Raw genomic sequence first — 22,806 nt, 5'->3', positions numbered from 1 at the left:
ATAGTAATACTCACATAAGTGAATCCACATTACCCATGCTTTCTGCTGAGAAGAGACATAAATCCGCAGATAACTTTCAACCCACTTGTTCACTCTCTGTCTGTCCATCCGTCTGCGGATGGTAGCTAGTGCTAGGGGTCAACTCAGTCCCACACAATCTAAAAATCTCCTGCCAAAAATGACTCAGGAATCTGCTGTCACAGTCACTCATAATGGTTTTAGGTAAACCATGCAACCTGAAGATCTCTCTAAAAAATAATTTAGCCAACTGCACGGCTGAATAGACAGTGGTAATAGGGTAGAAATGAGCATACTATGTGAGCCTATCTACCACCACATATATACAATCCCGTCCTTGAGCTTTGGGCATGCCCACAATGAAGTCCACGGAAATTCCCTCCCACTTCCCTTCGGGGATAAGACGTGGCTGTAATAAACCAGCTGGATAAGTATGTTCATGTTTGTTCTATTGACAAACCGAACACTCTCGTATATAGTGATGAACATCAACCTTCAACCCCTTGCATGTAAATCTCTCCCGAACCTGTCTATAAGTTTTGAAAAACCCGGGGTGACCAGCCATAGGAGAATCATGGAATGCTCGTAGGAGAATCTTACTCACATTTGACTTTGGAATCAAGTATATCCTCCCTTTGTAGATAATCAACTCTCCTGAAAGTGAATATCTATCATCCTGAATACTGTCATCTACAATACTTGAGGCCCACTAATCCCTGGCATATTCAGTAAGAATTAAGTGTCTCCAATCCTCTGCTATATTCGAAACTATACAAAGATAAGGTCTCTTAGACAGGGCATCTGCAACAACATTTTGAGTTTCCTTGATATAAGAGATGTCAAAATTGTAAGACTATAGCTTGCTCACCCACTTTTGTTGCCTCTCATTTAAATCCCTCTGCCCTAGGAAATGTCTCAGGCTATTATGATCAGTCTTAATGCAAAACTTGCTGCCCACTAAATACTGCTTGCACTTGGCCAAAGCGTGCATGATAGCCAACATCTCTTTATCATAAACACTGAAAGATCTCTTAGGACCCCGCAATTTCCTACTCTCAAAAACTATGGGATGTTGATCCTGGGATAAAACTGCACCAATACCCTCTTTGTAAGTGTCACAGTGCAAATCAAAGGGCCTAGAAAAATCAGGTAAAGCCAACACCGGACATGAAGTCATGATAGTTTTGAACTTCTCAAAACATTTCTGCGCCTAAACCGACCACTGGAAAGTACCCTTACGTGTTAGATTTGTAAGGGGAGCAACATGTCGTCAGAAACCAACCACAAACCTACGGTAAAAGGCACAAAGACCAATAAACCCTCGTAACTGTGTTAGGGTCTCTGGTGTAGGCCACCCCACAATAGCATGGATCTTACCTGGGTCCATGCGAATTCCAACAGTGCTGATAATATGCCCCAGATAAAGTAACTTTGTCAGACCAAGGGCACACTTGGACTCTTTAGCATACAAGGAAGCCTGATCTAATATACCCAAAACTGTATCCAGATGACCCACATGATCATCCCAAGTCTTGCTATAAATCAGAATGTCGTCAAAGAAGACCAGCACAAACCTGCGTAGCTAACTGTCAAACACCTTGTTCATAGTAGATTGAAAAGTGGCAGGAGCATTGGTAAGACCGAAAGGCATGACCAAAAACTCGAAATGCCCATAGTGACACCTGAATGTTGTCTTCTCTATGTCCTGCTCTCTAACCTAGATTTGATGATAGCCAGACCTCAGATCAATCTTCAAAAAATACTTTGCCTTATGCAATTCATCAATGAGCTCATCAATCCATGGAATGGGATACCGGTTTTTTATGGTCCTCTTATTTAGCATTCGGTAATCAATTCACATCCAGAGGGTTCCATCCTTCTTCACCAGAACAACTGAAGAAGCGAATGGGGACTTACTTGGTCTAATATGCCCCTGATCAAGCAGCTCCTGTATGGGCTTCTCAATCTCATCTTTGAGCCTCTTCGGATGGCGATAAGGAGTAATCATAATAGACTTAGTGCCCTCCTCCAACTCAATAATATGCTCAATCCCATGATCCGGTGGCCTACCAGGGGGTAAATCATTAAACACTTTAGAGTGTTTAATTCTCAACCATTGGATATCTGGATGATATTCTACCTCCTCAATATTCTTTTGAGTTGGCATAATCTTGCACTTCACTAGCCAATCAATAATATCCTCATGACGAACCAAGTGTCGCATACGCCTAAGGGAAATCTACTTCAATTCATTGTTATAGATTGCTTTAAAAACTTGGGGCTGCCCATCCTTAATGAACCTCATCTCCATCTTCTCTGTACTCAAGTAGATATCCTTAAGTGTGTGTAACCAGGCCATACCAAGAACTATATCTGTCCCCCCCATGTCTACCACAAAAAAAATCTGCAGTGAAAGCATATGTATTAAGTTTCACAGGAAGATTTGAAATCATCTTGTTACACTTCAAGGTGTAACCATCAACTACCTGTACTCGTAGGCCCTCAAAATCCTCAGTCTGCATACCTCTCCTGGTAACCAAACAAGCATCAATAAAATTATGAGTAGCTCTAGTATCAAATAAAACAACAATACCCTATCCAATTATGAGCCTACGAATTCTGAAAGCTCCCTGCTTCATCATACTGGATAAGTAAGCTACCTTGAGGTTGGAGTCATCCATCTCATCATCAACATCATCCCTCCTATGCTGATCCTGATGACAATCCCCAAACGGCTCCTGAAACTCAGGACTGCCATCATCATCGTAGAACCACTCCGTCATCCTATTTTTGCCCTTAAGCTTCATAGGACAGTCATGGTCGATATCATAAGGATCCCTATGATAGAAACACAACTTCCTCAAATCATTAATTGTTTCTCGGTCCAAAGGTGCTGCAGTAGGACGCTTACCCCTTAGTTTTCTCCTCTCTCTGGGGAGGTGTCCTATCATAGGATAATGTAGTAGGCTTTGAGGCAAACTTACCTCTTAGGTGTAGAGGCCTCTAAATTATGGGCCTTTTTCATTGCCTCCTGTAACAATGGGGATTTAATGACTTAACCCACCCTCTGAGTGGTTCAACAAGACCCTCAGTGAAAAGCATAACCCTCCTCTGCTCAAATGTCATACACCATCACTGACAACCTTTGGAACTCATTGATGAATGCCTCCAAACTAGCTGTCTGTCGTAGCTGAGCCAACTCCTTAAAATAAACCTCAGGATCCTTCTTGTCAAAACGTTCTATCAATCTGTCAACAAACTCCTGGTATGATATGATCTAATTATGATGGAGAGATACTAAACCATGATACCACCAATCATGCGCAACTCCATCAAGGTATAGCACAACAAACGTGATGGCATCCTCGTCAATCATAGGATGCAAAGCGAGGTAAGTGCCCGAGCTTGTCGACCCAAGCTCTAGTAGTCACTCTACCGCTTCCATCAGAGTGAGCCAATGTCATCTTACTAGCTGCTTGCTGGAGCTCAGTATACCCAGCCCACTGTCTGTCAGTAGCACGCCTACTCCTGGAATGCTCATGCTTTTGTGTCAGATATCTGTCAAAACTAAAGTTATGCTTTAATGCCTGGGGAAGAGCATCCCACCCATGAAAATGAGTCAATACGTCATCAACAAATAGGGCGGTGTTAGGTGCTAATCGCATCTAATTCAGTTCTTAAGAAAGTGAGTCTTTGTGGCCTATCCTGAGCACCAATATAACTTGTCCTATCCACCCTATGATCCATCCTGACATAATCCTGTGCATGTCATCAGCCCTGGGTCCCGCATCCACACATGACCTATGGGAAGCAACAGAAACATCTTGATCTCTCTCTTTACCCTGATCTCGTGGCAAAGCTAACTGCTGCAAGGTATTAGACAATTATTGGAGAACACCTGTCATATACTGTTGCTTGGCTGTGATATTTCTAAATGCCTGCAAGGCATCTGTATCAACCTCAGCATCTGGGACTCGTCGTCCAATGCCACCAGGACCACTCGGGCTTCCTAGTGTACCAAACTAAATCTCCAGCTCTCTCTCCTTGGGAGGCAAATTATGTCCTTGTCGGTGATAATGCATGCTTGACACAAATCTTCGATCACCATCCATGTCTCAAGATGCAGAGCAACAAAATATCCCCTTGAAAATTATGATTCTAATTCCTGCAGGCTAGTAGGAAACCGCTCTGATACCACCATAGAAACTCTAAGTATCCTCTAATAGAATGTTTTGGTGACAAATAACAATTTTTTGAATGCTTTTGGTTTTATTGAAATCTTTCAGTGAATACAAAGCAATTATTGGTACTAACCAAGCAACTCAGAATTATTTATTATTGAGTTGAAGAAAATAAGACAATTTCATAAGCTGAAATTTTCAGAGTTCAAACAATGATGGAACCTGATTTCGTAAGCCACTGCAGGAACTACCGGTTGAGGAAGGTTTCCAAAATGTATTAATTGTGGCGCCAACTTTCAATGCCAGCCAACTCGAGTTCCAATGCTCAATGTCAAAACCAATTTGACCCCTATTAATTCCAGCAGGTAGATTGTTTGACGTTTGAGGTCAAACCAAGTTCATACGCTATGCATGTGATTGCAGGATGTGGATGTGGTGTCTTTGCTGGCTAACTCTCTTTACCGTGAGGGTTAACTTCAATCACCAAGCTCCTTGAAGGCAATTCGCAACTCAAGTGCTGGTCCAGTATGTTCATGCAGCCCGTATGTTGCCCTCACTACCAAGCTGTGATCAGAATTCCTCAAGAACAAATTGCAGGTTAAACTGCTATACCGTCCCATCTTAAAATGCAGATTTTATGGAATTACTTGATCAATTGGCGTTTGAATATCAAATCCGCTGACCTCCAGATATTTAATTGTCCACAAGCAATGCACAGGTTGTAATCCCAAGGCAATTCGCAGGGTAGTATAAGATTCACAATACTTTTCACCAATTTCCTTCAACTTCTTCCAATGATAAAAAATGTATCTCGTAGACATAGTCGACACAGAAGGAGATAGGCAAATTGTTTACTTCAGCACAATTTGCAGTTGAATTCACAAGGAATTCTCAGAAATATCAAAACCCTCAGCCAAATGCTCAAGATGAAAGATTAATAAATATTCAAGATCTTTTTTTCTTTGAATGAAGTCATATTTATAAGACTTTGTGCAACTTGGCTTCACCTTGACACTTCTCACTTAAACATTCCTTTATAATATAAAGTCCAATTACTTTATAATATAAAACACCATAATTAATCACCAATGCATTAAATAATCATTAAGTCTCAATATAATTGCAATAAATATGACTTCACCAAATCAATTCGCCCAGAGCCCAAAAGCAAAATGATAAGTAACCAATATTGTCAAAACTGCCTTAACCAAAATAGGAATTGGCCAAAAATGACTTACTAAAAATAGTAAGTCCAAAATAGCAAATTCAAATCAAAGACCCACAAAACCAAATGTCAACTCACGGGGGTCGGGTTGATGAGCTGACAAATCCAAACTCTATGAACTTGCTAAATCGGGGACATTACACATGGTGTGAAATCAGGAACCCTATGTGGACTGATCCATTGATGCATAATCATAGTCAAAACATCACTCCCATCCTGTGACCAAGTTTTGTTGTTAAGAATTGTAGCTTGAACTAAATCTCTTAATTCAAGATCATCCTCTTCCCGGAATCCAAGAGGAATTCTCTCCTCTACCTTGAAAAGTGGGTTATCATATATACAAAAAGCATCTACCTGAAACAAAGGGTTGTCTATAAGTTGAATGTGATCTGAAGTTTTGGAACTTGATTGCTTGGGACAATTATTCAAAGCATACGTCTGCTGAATGCTATCAAGTTCATCAATCACCTCTAGGAAAAATTCTTGCCTCTCTTTATCCTTCTGTTCTTGAGAGCGATTCGTGATCCTAAACCGATTTTCTGCTTCCTAAGGGGAAGTCCAAGCATCATTTAGTGCCTCCTAGGTTTCCTTAAGCTCTCTTTTGAGCTCTTTAATCTCATTCCTTCTTTATTCAGCTGATCAACATTTGTTTCAGCAACCTTAAGAATGTTATCCTTGTCGGAAAACAAATACAAATATTCTGATTTCATAGTTTCAAGAGCTGTTTTTTGTCACTTGCAAATAAGAAACAAGCCATTCTTCTTCCACTCCCTTTTGAACCTTCCTATAGAGATTCTCAACCATCTTGTGAGTGCTGTCATAATGTACCAAAGATGCCACAACTCTATCTTCATTAACCTTTAACTGGTTCTTTAAGGTATGCATTTTATGATTGTCATTTTGAAGCGGTTCATCCTTTTGCAATGTCATCTTGGTATGCTCCTCTAATTTTATGTCATGGTCATAAGAAATACCTAGTTCATCACATCTCTCAAGTTCATAGGCTTTCTTTCCTCCATTCTCTTGATTTGCACGCAGAGGGCAAGGTGCTGTTAGGTTATCATTTGAATATAAAGACTTATCATACAAAGTCCTTATCATGCTATTACCTGTGTGCAACCGATTTTATCAACCTGCTTGTTAAGGCTAACCTCCTATTCATCCACATAGAAACTTACACCTTGTGTAACATCATCTACGGAATCATGAGAAGGCTGTAAATCAAAGGTGGTGGATAGTTCTTTTTCAAGACTGTCTGTTGGAAATTCCTCATACAGATTTTTGTCCTGGTCTTCTGCAAGGAGATCCTGGGCCAATCCCACATACTTTCTTTTTGCCATATCCTTCTTGTTGTGCTTCTCTATATGAAGCTCCAGGTAATCGCTAAACAGTAAGTCATTTTGAACTCGGTTAGGAAGTTTTTTATACTCTCTGTAAATGTCAAGTATTTCTGCTCTTATATCGGATTCAAAATTCTAGATTAACTCCTCTGGTAGCTTCATAGTACCTTTTCTGACTTTATCCAAATCCTCTATTTTTCCCATAGCTAGTTCCCCTAATATGTTCCTCCAATTATTAAGGTGGATGCTCTTTGAAAGTGTAGAAAACTGATGTGTAGGGATCTTTAACACCGTTGCTTTAGCATTTTGGTGAATGCTGTACCCAAGGAAAATCCTGAGTGTTTTGGGCTGAGTTTGCTTGCTGCCTTGAGATACTGTTAACTAATTATCAAGGCTGATATTTTTTCCACTCTTCATTGACTGTTCAAACGATGAACTCTAACCGTGTCACTTCTAGCATACTAACCATGATTGTCATTCTGAATTGAGATTGTAAATCAGAGTGCCTGACTATTAGCCTTGCATTGGAAAACTGAAATGCCCCACCTTACGGGCAATAAATTTTTCCACTAGTGAACAAGAGCAACACCAACTCATAGTTAAGTAACCTGAGATTAAGAACGCCGAATTTGCTCTCAATGAAATTACCTATATGTAGTGCATCTCTAATTGATTGCAACCTTAGGCTTCCTTTCTCAAATTAGTAATGCTATCATTGCTGGTCTTCCACTTATCTTGAGCACACGAATGCGATCAATTACGTTTCTTAAGCAAACTTCCAATCCTCGAATGAGTGCATGATACTCAACAACATTGTTTGTGGTTTTATCAACACCTTCCTTTATCTAACTAGAAACCCTAAATAGAAATATTTGGTCACTATCCTTGTACACTATCTATGCCTTCTTGCGCCAACTTTAGATGAGATATTTTGATTGAAAACTGCAGGATTGAAATCTTTCTCCTCAATTCATAGAGATCCAAAAATTTGTACGATATTTTCACACCTAATCCGAATGTGACACAGAAGAATGACAGAGAGGATATTCTAACTTCTCGTGGCACCATTTAGTAACGCAATTCCAATGATAGTTACTATCTTCGAGCATTTCCAGCAACCTGCTTTCATGCCGTGGAAAACCATCTGTAGTCATGGCTGCTTTGGACTCCTAATGTCCACGTTGTCAGTCATATTTTCCTATGACAGTAGAAATCAATTCCCTCCAACTTCCCGAATGTCTCGCTTCTATTGCCGTTATAATTCCTTGGTTTAGGATTCCGCTAACAACCACTGATGATTGTGTAACGGCTTCTAATGTTCACTGCCAAAAGTAATCCTTGGTAACGTTACTTCCCATTCCTTCTAACTCTCCATAAGTGAACAAAAGTGACAACTCATACGTAGTGAAAGGAAAAGGAGTTTATTAACGTGAATTGTGCAACTCAGGTAGCCTCACAAAATCAATTCTCTATAACTTGTTTATGGCCATGCTTGCCCATAGTTGTGACTGACGACATTCTTGCAAATGTTTTCTTCGAATCATTTTCACCTTGCAAGTTTGTTCATCCCATCGCCCGATGATGGAAAGACTCAACTTTTGCACAACCCTTCCTTTGACACTCAAAATTAGTAGATGCGACTTCAAACATTTACAAAAACTATGAATTATATTCTTCCCCTGCAAAAGGAAAACTTAACATATTCCAATGTTGCGCTAGATGAATATTTCCTCCTACAATTGCAGTGATGCGATTGAGTGCTTGATGACTGCTGCCAGTGATGCACATACAAGTTATACTTTGCTTCTGAGGGATATCGAGTTGTTAAGAGTGGTTGCCATGAGTTATCAAAGTGCTACCCGTGATTGCCAACACACTGCAGAATAGGATTGAGTGGCCCAATAAATTATTGCCCTCCCATTTCACCAACGTTCACAACCTACTGAGACTCACTATCCAGTCCAATTGGGAAGCTCTGAGGTTCGGAACTCATGTGAATGAAGGAAAACTTCTCTAACAAAGAACTTCACTGTCTTTGGTTTCCGTTAATCGGTAAATGCCCCCATGTAACTGGTCAAGGAATGATTGTGTTTGTCGGAAAAGTGAAACAACCGCCTATATGAAATCGTCTCAAGAAAGACAACATAGCTCCCTTGTAACTAGAGATTTTCACTAAGACTCGTCCTTGATTTCTCGGCTCTTAGAGCACAAGTAAAAAAAAAAAAACTCCTGCTTATATTGGTGTACTATTAGAGGATTGTTAGAACTTAGAGCAGTATTCTAGAATGATGCGATCCAAATTGGCTTCCAAAAGCAATTGCTAATACTTCACTTTAAACTGTTGCCAGTCCAAAATATTCCAAATAGGGGGGTCGGCTTCACTATATACCCTGAAATTCTAATGTCCACTCTCATCTGGTGTCATGACAAGCGGTGAACTTTGTTTACGGAACAAGCCAATACTCCCAGTGCTAATAACTTTTAGGAGTATTAGCGGCTATTTCCTCCCAATGAAAATTTATTTTATTTATTCCTCAATACTGCTCAGGTAAACAACACAGACCAACTGATCATGGTAGGACTTAGGGGCCTGCAAGTTTATCACTACTGAAAATCGAATGTTGCGGAAATCAAGCTTTCAATGCTTGGACAAGAAGTATGAAATATCAACAAGAATTGTGCTTCTTTAATATTAGGTGTCAATAGATCCCTCAAGACACTTCTTTTAATTAAGCCGACTGAACTTCTGGCTATTTGAAAGTGAAACCCTTTAATTTTTTTGAAAATTTGTTTCTCAACAAACACCACAAGATGGCAGGATTTTTGGCTTTGATACCACTGAAATATCCCTAATCGGATATTTACTCGTTTTTTCCTTTTTGAATATATTCAGAACTAAACACATGTAGGTGTATTACAAACACAATTGAAACCAGTAGAAATCCCCATAGATATTTGATTAGCTTCTTCTTGAATGTAATATTCAAACTCAGATATAGGCAAATGGAATAAAATACAATAATAAAACTAGAAGATTCTCCACAAGATAATTTCCCTTTATTTCCAAAATAACATTCAAGATTCGAGCATATAACCATGTGTTACAAACCAATAAGAGAAACTAACAAACTCTTATAACTCCTTAAAATATGTTATTGCATTATACAACAGCAATATAATAACCAGCACTAACAAATCCAATCTTAAATACAGATTAACAGTCAGATTGGAATACTAGAATAAGAACTTGTAAGCGCATATGAAACACCTTAATTGATGTCTCCTTGGACAATGGGTTTGCGTCCACTGTTTGCCGACATGAGGGGCTACGTCCTCATACTAGCTGAAAGCTGAAGGTTTCCAAATACTTTCATAAGAAAACTGAAATCTGAAATTATAAATCCAAGCATGCCTAGAAATAAGATACTTGAGGACAATTTATCATCAATGAGGTAGCTTTAATCAAATCAATCCAACAGAGGCTACAACAAAGTCATGTCCCGTAACTTATGTAAGCCATAGACATACATACATACATACACACATACATATATATATTTGTGTGTGTGTGTGTGTGTGTGTGTGTGTTCTTATTAGTAATATGAGACATAAAACAATGTTCATATAAATCATGAATACAAATACTCAATGTAATGAGTATATCACTTCGGCTGATGCTATACGTCAGCACTCCCTCTTAGCAAGGGAGAAGTAACGAAAACATTTTATGAGACATTAGAATCAAGGATATCTATACACAACATATTATCTGACTTTAGCACTCTGAAATAGTGACTTGTCAAATAACTACAATCACAATGTTATGAACACTATCATAACATAACATATCTTATGATCTCTAATTGTCTGAAACAATATCTAGAGATTTCCATGATAATAGGCCTATCATTTGCAAGATCGTCCTCTTACAAAGATTACCTTCTGTTTGTTCGTAATCGTGGTGTCCGGCAAAATCTGGCCCAAATAACCAAGATAACAGGTCTACCATTTACAAGAGCGTGATCCTATAATGGTTACCTTCTGTTTATATATGTCAATGAAAGATCGTCACCTTTCATTACATATCATATGTGAAATAATAACTACCATGAACCTAGTCATAGGGTGGTACAAAGGGTTTTCACCTTATATTTCTCTCTCATAGAGGAGAGCACATTATAAAATTTTTTTCTTAGAACTTCTCCTCATAGAGAAGATATCATCCACAAAGGATTGCATCTCAGATATTTCTCCCTTTGAACATTGATCCTAGGAAGTCAGGTCCTGTTGTTACTTCCTTAAAAACTCTCTTTACCCAAGGATGCCTGTCAAACTCAACACTCCCTCATGATATATGTAGGAGTAGGCCCATCAACATCATGCAGTCACCCACATGTATTTTGAGACTCCCTTTGAGTATCAATCTTCTAAGCTCCAACATTACTTTAGAAGAAATGTCATACTTCCTCTTAATGTAGAAGAATCTCATAGTCTTAATCATCAAATATGTTTTCTTCAAGAGCCTCACTTTATCCATCTTAATCATCAGGGTCTTTGGAACTAATATCATTAGATTTAGTTTGCACAATATTTGGTAGCATATGTGAAGTACCGACCTTCTTTTCCTGTAAGAATATCCTCAAACATAAAGGAAAAGATCAAAGCAAATAACCCTTATAGTATGCATAGAATTACAAATAAATGAATAGATAAATGTAAAAGATACAAGTACTTATCTGCCCACGAGAGTCATGGAATATCTCCTTTTCTAAGGATGGTTCAAGTGGGAATGAAACATTGCCTATTATTCCCCTCACAATGTAAAATTCTCACTCTTATATCATTGAACATTTTTACATCACATCAAACTTGATGACTTCTTTCTAAGTTCCAGCTTGCTCTTTTCATCTATTGAAGCTCCAAACATTCATTAAGCTTAATGGTAGAAACTAACACAACCTCATTCACAATACGTCAATATCTTGATTGAGTATGATTGTGCCACTTGAATGACTCTACAACTCATATTTCAAGCTGCGTTTATCAAAGAGAGACTCATAGATAGTTTAATTAAAGTCACAACTTTCGTATGATGTACACAAGGGGTAGGCCCATTCACATAGTTGCATGAATTACAGTCCTCTTGACTGTTATAATTTATCAATCACTGAAGATTCCATCACAACATTGGTTTACTCCCTCTAAATTAATATGATTGATATCATTGACGGTAGATGAAACCATATCCTTTATTTGCTCCCTTTGATGGATGTGTCAGGATCCGTTTTGAATCTTAGTCTCCCTCTTTTTCCTACAATAACATTCTCGGAAGAAAAGATCAAGGCACATAACTCTTATAATACAAATAATATTGTTAGTAGTTTAACTCATGCATGTTACTAACAACATAAATACATTTCGAGCATTATTATAATGATTCACATATAGTTCTCAATTGTATGTTTATATTTTTATATAGAATTCAATAATCTACAATCATGATAAAATGATTTAACATTTATAAAATGAGAAATCATAATGATCTAATTATATATACATCATAATATAGATCAACTCAATATTTAAGTTTATATATATATTCAATATGTACATATCTTAATGTATGCTTTCAATATATTATTTCCTCGTTATAAAATATACTCTCTAACCATTTCTCAATCAATATTCACTTATATAAACATCCACAAGGAATAGATAAATACTTACCTCCTTATCTCATTTAGGATGTGTTATCTACTTCAGTTGGGTGATTTGTCACTTTTGACAAGACATCATATGCATTTCGGTCCCATTCAAATTCCCAGTCGCTCACTGTTCTATCCAGTTGGTTTGTAGTAGTCATATCTAGAGCACCAAGGTTATTTATTTCGGGCTGAGATACCTGTCATGTGATGTCTCTCTGACTTCTTCCATGTCATTTCTACTGCTATCAAATTTCTTTTAATGCCTGTCATCAGTATAGAAATCACTTTCCCTTTCTTTCTCCTCGAGGATAATCCCATATCCCAAGGTATACACTAAGGGTGAAGGTGTATAAATTTTAATTGATATTCATTGTAGATTCTACCATTCTAATTTGAATATAATGTTTATTAATTTTGAGCCAGCCAGATTGCAGACTTTAATATTATCTGTTCGCTGTGATGATAATGATAGAAAATAACCTCCCACCTCCGTATGAGTATGTTCCTTATTGTGGACTCTTCAACCTCTTGATTTTATGCTCCTAATGGCTAACACTTTGACTTGATAGACTGCTTAGTGTCCTTTCTTCGAATGCTAAGTACGTGGAATGTCGCTTTGTTTTATATCAATTGTGTTTCATGTCCTTTTGTCCTCCATAATTCCTCTGTATTGAAATGAAAAATTGATGCACTATAAGTTGGTCTTAGGTGGTTCCAAAAAAATAAGGTATGGCTCATGATTTTATATCCACTGTTGATTGGGTTCTTTCCATTCCCTTGATTTTTGCATTTGTCTGGACTGTTTTCTTATTAGCGCTTCTGCAATTTTCTCTGCCTCTCATTGAGTCAAATAAAAGTAGTTTAATCTCATATCCATTTGATGTCTTCTATGATATTCATTGTGTATCGCCACATCCGTCTGTGGGAGATAATATTTTGTTCCGTCATCATGCACATTTAGCAATCCTATAGTCTATTTCCACATGCGCCAAACTAAATATAAAACATGATCAAAATGAGAAGGGTTGCATTTTTATGTCGCACCTCAGTTCCATTTGGTCGCCATCTATCAAATAAGATATGTTTTATATGAATCGTAGTCAACTTATAATATTCATATGGTTTTCAGACTTGTCTTTATCCATGCAAGGATTCCATTCTATATTTTGATTTCGTCTGATAAGATGGAACAATGTCTCTCTATCGTTGAAACTAGTATGTCTTATTGTTTGAGTCTCTACCAATGGTTCTTCTATCGGTCAATGTAAGTAAATTATATACTCTTTTACAAAGAACATTGGGAGGTTATAACCTGACTCTGTGTCAATAGAGTGGGGGGAAGAGATGGAGCATTGCACATTGCAGAAATTATGCACAATCACCGAAAAGACAAGAGCCTTGTTCAATCATAAAATCCCAACACTACTTCATTGATGTCACTGTCCTTTATTTTAGGCTTTTATACATCTGCAGTAGGCTCTGATACCATGTTAAAGTAACTAAGATCATTTTTGCAAATATATAATCATTGCCATTGTAATTTATGATTTCCAAATGCAGATTTGGAGCTCATATAAATATGAGAGGAGACATGTTTCTTCAAGAGGCATGTCTCTATAGTTGATCACCATTTAGTTTATAAATAACTATATGTATAACTCACCTTTAACATATATATATATATATATATATATATATATATATATATATATATATATAAGCCATATATGTAATATAATATAATATTAAAATATAATAATATATAATGCATAATATATATAATACATATTATATTACATATATTATATATATAAGATATATAATGCTTTATATATATATATATATACTTAAGGACAATTTATCATCAATGAGGTAGCTTTAATAAAATCAATCCAACAGAGGCTACAACAAAGTTATGTCCCGTAGCTTATGTAAGTTACACACACACACACACACACACACACATATATATTCTTATTAGTAATATGAGACATAAAACAATTATCATATAAATTGAGTATATCACTTTGACTGATGCTATACTTCAACACAACTTCCCTCTGGCACTTCGTCTTATTCCTCCTTGACCTTTTGCCCTCTTTATAACATTAAATTGACTTTTTTATAATTTGAGTCTACGTTCTCCTAGTCAATTTTAACATTATATATAATAAGACTTTAGTATTTCTAATGTCCCAAAAAGGGGACATTACATGTGGTTATAGCATATTATTTTTCTAAATGTTGTAAATGTCATTTCATTGAAGATAATATATAGCAAGTGTTTATGTTCTTGCAATTTTCTATTTATTTCTCTGTTGTGTGTTTGGGTGATTGGAGTACCCATCATCATTTACCTTGAAATCTTATATATATTTTGTGTTTTTAGCACTCTGGGAAAGTGTCTTTGGATGCTTAGGGACTAATAGAGAATAATCTATAATTAAGATTCTCGGAAAGTCTTGTCATTATTTGTCATATGCATTCATAAAGGAGGCAGAGCACAGTGGTGGTGGTTATGATGGAGTTTTGATAGGCTAAATTCTTTCTCCTAATCCTAGGGACTGAAATTGAGCGAAGAATCTCTGTAAAATAGGAATCCAAATGTGTTGCCCACTCCAAAATGGAGTGCTATACTCAAGGATGTGAGCTGTTTGGAGCTCTGTATTCAAAGCTGCCTTCGTGATTAGACTTACTATTCATGTGGGATGTCCCCAAATTTTGTTAAAGTGAGTTATTTAAATTAATTAAGTTGCCCATATTACAATAATAGATAAGTCGTCTATTATTAGTTAATGGTTATCTTGTAAATATCTTAAGTTGTAGTTTGCTTTCGTTTTTTGCTTTCTCTAGAATAGAATGTTTCTATTCTTTACAATCATTCTTTTGTATAAATTAACCTCTTGATTTTTGTTAATAACAAGCATTTACCAATTACCTCGTAATATGGTATCAGAGCCAATACTTGAATTTTTTTGAAAAATTTATATCATTCAAAATTATTTGCTTAAATTTTTCAAACTAATTTTTGAGGTTTTTTTCTCAAACAGCCCGTCTAGGGTTTTTGTTTTTGTTGAGAAATTCATGTGTGAAAAATCGTAGTTTCGGCTTGGTTTTTTCTTTTGAGAATTGCGGGCATATTCTTGGCAGTTTTTTTTTTTGGAAACCTGTGCGATTTTTCTTAAAAACTCATGGAAATCGTGAATGATTTCTCTGCAACAAGCGATATTTTTTTTGTGCTGAACTCTGCAAATCGCATGTTTCTACTGTTTGCTTTTCTTGCAACTCGCGATTTCCTTGGCCATTGGGTTCCTGATTGCTCATGCGTTGTTTTGTGGCTAGATTTGTCAAGTTTGTCTGCAACAAAATCGACGTTTTTTTTTATAGCCAAAAAACGCTTAAAAACAAAGGCTCTGCATTTTACAAACCGGACTATTTCTGTCACATTTGCCATTTTTTGGGGTCAATCAATTTTTTTCAGCACAGTCTTAGTCTATAATCGTGCTTGGGAAGCAGAATCGACCATCTTTTTCACCAAATCCACTAATTTTTTTGATCTCTAATCCGACGCCTAGGGTTTTGCCGAAAACCCTAATTTTTGGGGTCAGAAATATTTTTTGTTTGCAAATTCTTGGTGGGTTTTTTGAGAGCTCAATTGAGTTGTCCATTTTTTCTAGGTGCCTCATTTTTAGTGCTTTGATTTTCGAGCCAGCGGATCTAGAAAACGACAGTATATTCCTTCTGGGTTTTTTGAGCTCTCTTTTGGGACACTCTCTGATTCTTTTGGGTCTTCCATATTTTTGCCTCGATCAATGTGCCTTCACAGATTTTCATAGTTTTTCATTGAAAAACGTGCCATGGCATCTTTGACAAATATTCTGCTCGAGCATAATTCCAAATTCAATGGTTGCAATTATGGAACTTGGAAGCAATGCATCATCGCAATTTTTGAATATCGGAACACCGATCAACTTTTTTTGGGTGTTACAAAGCGTCCTACTTCTCCGGGTCCTGATCAAGATACATAGGATCTGAATAATCGAGAGGCAGTAATTCTTTTCAAATTATCTGTGGCTGATGATCAGCTTTCTCAGATTCCATCCGGTAAGACAGCTACCGAAATTTGGACACACCTCAAAGGTCTTCATGAGACTTCTGACAAGAGCAGAGCCTTGTTTCTGAAAAACACTCTGTTTTCTATTGTCATGAATGAGCGCACCACGCTCTAGGCACACCTGAATCAGATTCAGGAAATCCGTGATCAGCTACTTGCCATCGGTTGCAAAATGGAGGAAGAGGATATTGTGGTAATCACTCTTCGGAGTTTACCAAAATCTTATGAACATTTTATTGAGACTCTCAACATCACATCTACTAGTCTTGATCTGAAGTTCACTGATCTCTGCACCCTGCTGCTTCAGCAAAATCGGTGGAAACAACACTTCGGTAGCAGCTTCAGTTCCACCTCCACTGAGCAAGCCTTTGCTATGAAATCCTTTCAGAGCAAGTTTCAGCAACCATCTCAGCAGAAGTCTTCTGCTCCAGCATTCGATGGTTCCAGAAAGAAGAGCATTCAATGCAACTATTGCCACAAGTTTGGTTACATGAAGGTTGAATGTCGGAAACACTTAGTTGCCTAGTCTAAGCAATCCGGTTCGCAATCCAAAGTGAACAGTGCAGAGCACACTGAGCAGGCAAAATTTTCCTTTTACGCCTTTATGGCTAAAAGAGCTGTAGATCATGTGAAGTTGTTTGCCTGGTACATTGATTCAGGTGCCTCTTGACATTTCACTCACTGCAGAGACTGGTTTACTGACTACCAGCCTTATTCAGATTCTGTTATATTTGGTGGCGGAGAAGAGTACATGGTTATCGGTAAAAGCAACATTCAGATTCAGTCTATTGGGAGGAATCTCATATTTCTTGATGTGTACTACATTCCAGGGATGAAACTAAATCAACTCACAGTTAGTTAGCTGCTGTGACATTCTCCACGCTTGGCAGTCACTTTTAGTTCACATCAGTGCACCATCATTGATCGGACGACTAAGTCTATTGTTGCAATGGTTCTTGAGGATCATGGTCTTTTTAGACTTATTGATTCTGGTGATTCTCAGGACTTAGCTATGGCTGCTCGGTGATCTTCTGTCAACACACTTTGGCATTAGCGATATGGGCACTTAAATGTGCATTATCTCTCACAGCTTGCTCGGGATGAGCTTGTTCTTGGTTTGCCAGAGATTCAGACTCAACACCTTGGAGTTTGTGATGCATGTCAGGCTGGGAAGCAACATCGCACACCTTTCTGTAGTGGCGATTCTTGGCGAGCTTCTTAGATACTTCAGCTTGTTCATGCCGATATCAGCGGCCCTATGACCACTCCTTTTGTTCTTGGGTCTAGGTATTTTCTGTTGTTGGTAGATGATTTCAGTAGAAAAATGTGGGTGTATTTCCTTAAAAAGAAATAAGATGCATTTACTGTATTTCAGAAGTTTAAACCCTTAGTTGAAAAAGAGTTTGGGAAATCTATTATTACTCTTAGATTAGACAATGGGGGGGAATTTTGTTCTAATCCTTTCTCCAGCTTCTTGAATACACATGGCATCAAACACCAGTTAATCACACCCCAAACGCCACAATAGAACAATGTAGTTGAACGTTGGAACAGGACAATCATCGAGATGGCTCGTTCCATGCTCGAACACAGACATGTTCCGAAGCAGTTTTGGGCAGAAGCAGTTAACACTGCAGTTTATCTGTTGAACCGATCACCTACAGTGGTGGTCAAAGGTAAAACTCCGGAAGAGGCCTCGTCAGGTCGCAAGCCCAGAATCAGTCACCTGAAGGTTTTTGGCTCTCTTGCTTTTATTTGGATCCCTGATGCTTCACGCACCAAGTTGGATGTCAAGAGTCAGAAACTGATGCTTGCTGGATATAGCAGTCTTCACAAAGCCTACCGCCTTATTGATGTTGAGACATCTCGTCTCATATATAGCGGTGATGTAGTCTTTGATGAGCAGTGAGGACCATTCATGGCTGTTTCTCCTGTTCCTCATCTAGTAGACCAGCCTATGTAGGCTCATGATTTGGGAGTTCGGCCTCCATTATGTCCACCTGATGGGAGGGCTTCAGTAGCTCCTGTAGCTCCAGTTATTGTAGTGATACCTGCACAGACACCTCTGGCTTCTCCTGCAAGATCTCCTCGCTTTGTAGATGCTTCACCTGAGTTTGATCCAGCTTCTGCTGATGAGAATCCTATTGATCAAGCATCTCCTAGTACTACTGTTGGTCATTCTCCTATCCGGCCTAAGTGGTGGGCTAAGACACTTGCTGATCTTTGTGATGATGAGCTCATTGATGGGAGAATTGCTCAGAAAAAGAGCAAAACTACAGATTCTGTTAACTTTTCTCTTATGGCCAACATTCACAGTGTGTTTGAACCTCAAACATATTTCGAGGCTAAAGGAATCCCAGAGTGGTAACAGGCCATGACATCTGAACACCAGAGCTTGCTAAAGAACAACACTTGGGTCCTTTTTGATCTTCCACCAGGGAAGAAACTCATTGGCTACAAATGGGTCTACAAAATCAAATACAAATCAGATGGTACTTTGGATAAGTACAAAGCTCGTTTAGTGGCTAAGGGCTTTTCTCAACGTCAGGGCATTGATTATGAGGAGACATTTGCTCCTACTGCAAAGATGAGCACCATCAGATTATTCCTAGCCATGGCAGCACAGTTTGGCTGGAAGGTCAATTAGATGGACGTAAAGAGTGCTTTCCTGAATGGTGATCTCTGTGAAGAGGTCTACATGACGTAGCCTCCTGGTTTCAAGGTTGCTGGTAAAGACTAGCAGGTTCTCAGATTGGTAAAAGCTCTCTATGGCTTGAAGCAGGCCCCTCGGGCATGGTACATCAAGATTGATAAGTACCTCAGTAATCAAGGCTTCAAGAGGAGTTCTTTAGACTCAAATCTGTACATCAAGACTACTGATAGTGACATCATTTTTCTGGTTATCTATGTGGATGATTTGATCATCACTGGTAGTTCGACATCTTTGATTCAGGGAATCAAACAGAACTTATGCCAGTCTTTTGATATGATTGACCTTGGGCTCATGCATTATTGCTTAGGTGTTGAAGTTTGGCAACAATCTTCTGGTATATTCATCTCTCAGTACAAATATGCCAGGGCCCTGTTATACAAATTCCAAATGTAGGATTGCAAACCTGCATCTACACCTATGGAGAAAGGTCTCAAGTTATCAGCAAAGTCTGATTCTCCTTCCATTGATGATACTACATACAGGCAACTAGTAGGCATCCTCATCTACCTCTTTGCTACTAGGCTTGATATTAGCTTCACAGTTAGCTATATTTCACACTTTATGACAACTCCTAAGTCTGATCATTGGATGGCAGCAAAGCGTGTGCTTCGTTATGTGAAGGGCACTTCAGATTATGGACTTCTGTACTCTCAAAGTTCTAATCCTAAACTCAGTGGGTTCACAAATTCAGATTGGCCAGGCTCTGTTGATGATAAAAAGTCAACATTTGGATATGTGTTCAGTTTGGGATTTGGTGTAGTCGCATGGACTAGCAAGAAGCAGCAGGCAATTTCTCTCTCTTCTACAGAGGTTGAATACAGAGGGACTGTTAAGGTAGGATGTGAAGCTGTTTGGCTTCGTCGAATGCTTGGGGATATGCAGATGTCACCAACAGGACCGACTACTCTATTTGTTGATAACGAAGGCGTGATCAAGTTAGCATGGAATCCAGTCTTCCATGAACGAACCAAGCATGTGGATGTTCATTGTCATTACATACGACAGCTGGTTGAAGATGAGACTATAGATCTGTAGTATGTTTCTACCTCATTAGATTGCAGACATTCTCACCAAGCCTCTTGGTCTTGATAAGTTTGTCAAATTCAGAGGACAACTTGGTATGTTCGATATATTAACCATTAAGGGAGGGTATGACAATAATAGATAAGTCGTCTATTATTAGTTAATGGTTATCTTGTAAATATCTTACGCTTTAGTTTGCTTTCTTTTTTTGTTTTCTCTAGAATAGAATGTTTGTATTATTTACGATCATTCTTTTGTATAAATTGACCTCTCGTTCTTTGTTAATAACAAGCAAGTATTTACTAGTTACCTCATAATAGCCCAAATTAATATTATCTCAAAAGGATGACTTATAAATAATGAAAAATAATAAAATAATAAATTAGTCACTTTTTAAAATCAAGATCTTCAGCAGTTGCAAATAGTCAACGTGGTCTAATTTTCTAGACAGTGGCTGGAGGTCTTTATAAGGATGTTGACAGGCTGTAGTAAGGCATGAATTCATATGATGATTTGCGATAAGCTGGATTTTTGAGGACAGAAATATTCAGCAGATTGACAAGGAGCTTAACTCATTCTAAGGGTGGATTCAATTTGGATTCACATTTGGAAGATAAAAGAAAACAGAGAATTTGTGATGTCTCCTATGGAAGACAATTTTTCAGAATAAAGAAATTTGCGGAGGTTTGGCAGTTGATATAGAAATTAAAAATGGATATGTTACCAGGATAAATTATACTGTAGGTTGAGCAGCTATCCCTTTGAAAATGATCATAAAGGTGATTTCCTGATTTTAGCAGCCTTGCTTATTCTCAGTGATTCAATATTAATACCACATTCACTTGCAAAGTTAATTTTTTTGTTTAGCGTAATATATTGGGTCAGCACTCTATTTTCAGAGCAAAGAATTAGCAGAGGTTTGGTGATTGATTTTAGAGATAAAAAAAGGATATATTACCAGGATAAATTATTTTGTAGGTTGATTAGCTATCCCTTTGAAAACGATCAAAATGGTGTTTCCTGATTTTAGCTGCAGCCTTGCTTATTCTCAGTAATTCAGTATTGGTATTGCATCCACTTTGCAAAGTTAATTTTTGAGTTTGGTGTAATATGTAGGAACGGCACTCTATTTTATTTGGCTGATATGTCTAAATAAAATCTAATATTTGGCATATAAGATTTCTAATGGCAAAGTGTTAATGGCCACAAATAGTTGAATGTTGTTGGATCTTGATCCAATGCATTTTTGCTAGAAACTGGCTGATTTTTGTTCATGTTTCTTGGGACACATCATCATAAATTGATATTCAATAAATAAAAATCCCAAATTAATGACTTGTTTTGGTGATTGCAAATTGATTCTGGGCCTAATAGTCTTCAGAATCAGCATTTTCATCAGTATGCTTTACACATGGTGTACATAAGTCTGTGTTATAATCAGGCAGTAGTTGTTATAAGGTCTGAAGCATGCAAGGATTATTCTAACTAGTTCTCTTTTCTGCTTATTCATTAACAATATATTAGGAGTTTCCACTCGTCAGATTTCGTGCTGCCAGATCAGCTATGGATGCCACAACTGCCACCACCTTTCGAGATTTAGTTCCAACAAAACTCGCAGCGGCACTCTGGAATTGTCTTATCAAGTATAAATCTTCTATTCCCAACTACCCACAGGCGGAAACCTGCGATCTACTCATTGTTGACCGATCCATTGATCAAGTTTGTTTTCGTTTCCTTTTTAGAATAATTTATACTCGACTTTTTCATAATTTGCACAGACCGTTTCAGTTGTATTTTTATTTAGTATTTTTACTTGAAATGTTGAACTCTTCATGAGACAGATTGCTCCGGTGATACATGAATGGACATATGATGCCATGTGCCATGATTTACTGAATATGGAGGGCAACAAGCATGTGTATGAGGTGGTAATCTTTCATAAACTTTTTGTTTAATGCTTGTTTATGTGTTTTCTATGCTGTAACTTTTCTCATTCTTTCTATCCTCATGAATGTTTATATGCCTCGCCTAGAGTGAATGAATATGATAAAAGGACTGGACATGGAAAATTCTCAAAATCTGATGTGGGAGCATGCAACACATCATTGACATTCGGTCTTTTTTGCATGCCAAGAAAGTTATTCCTTTAAAAAATTAACTTAGAATCCCACTTTTTTCTGTGCTAATAATCTATTAAATTTTTGTGTTTTAAGTGCCAATATATTGTAGTTTTCTAGCCTAGGAAGATTCAAGTTAGACAAATGAAATATGTTCACATAACTTTAGGGGTTACTCTACTTGCATTATTTTTTGAGGTGAGTAACAATTTTGCTTTTAGACAGATGACTACACAGATAGGAAAGAAAGAAAGGAAAGAAGTTCTTTTAGATGAGCATGATCCAGTCTGGTTTGAATTGCGAGATCTGCATTTTGCAGAGGTCAGATTTAATTGTTTTTGTGGTAATTTTTCCTGAGTTGTTCTGCCAT

The 22,806-nt window shown here is 37.6% G+C and overlaps 1 protein-coding gene across 1 annotated transcript in view; it reads left to right on the top strand.

Annotated features, from left to right (window-relative positions):
* Window positions 1-22,806, top strand: part of LOC149550611 (SNARE-interacting protein KEULE-like) — a 242,278-nt gene that overhangs the window by 81,493 nt on the left and 137,979 nt on the right. Inside the window, exons 10-12 of the mRNA XM_089793601.1 lie at window positions 21,844-22,038; window positions 22,161-22,244; window positions 22,662-22,757. Coding sequence (XP_089649727.1) covers window positions 21,844-22,038; window positions 22,161-22,244; window positions 22,662-22,757 — 375 coding nt within the window. The remainder of the gene's footprint in view (window positions 1-21,843; window positions 22,039-22,160; window positions 22,245-22,661; window positions 22,758-22,806) is intronic.

Source organism: Cupressus sempervirens, chromosome 7, assembly GCF_028749045.1.
Source record: "Cupressus sempervirens isolate cs-2001-9-10 chromosome 7, ASM2874904v1, whole genome shotgun sequence".
Classification (NCBI taxonomy): domain Eukaryota; kingdom Viridiplantae; phylum Streptophyta; class Pinopsida; order Cupressales; family Cupressaceae; genus Cupressus; species Cupressus sempervirens.
This window is presented reverse-complemented; position numbering and strand designations above follow the sequence as displayed.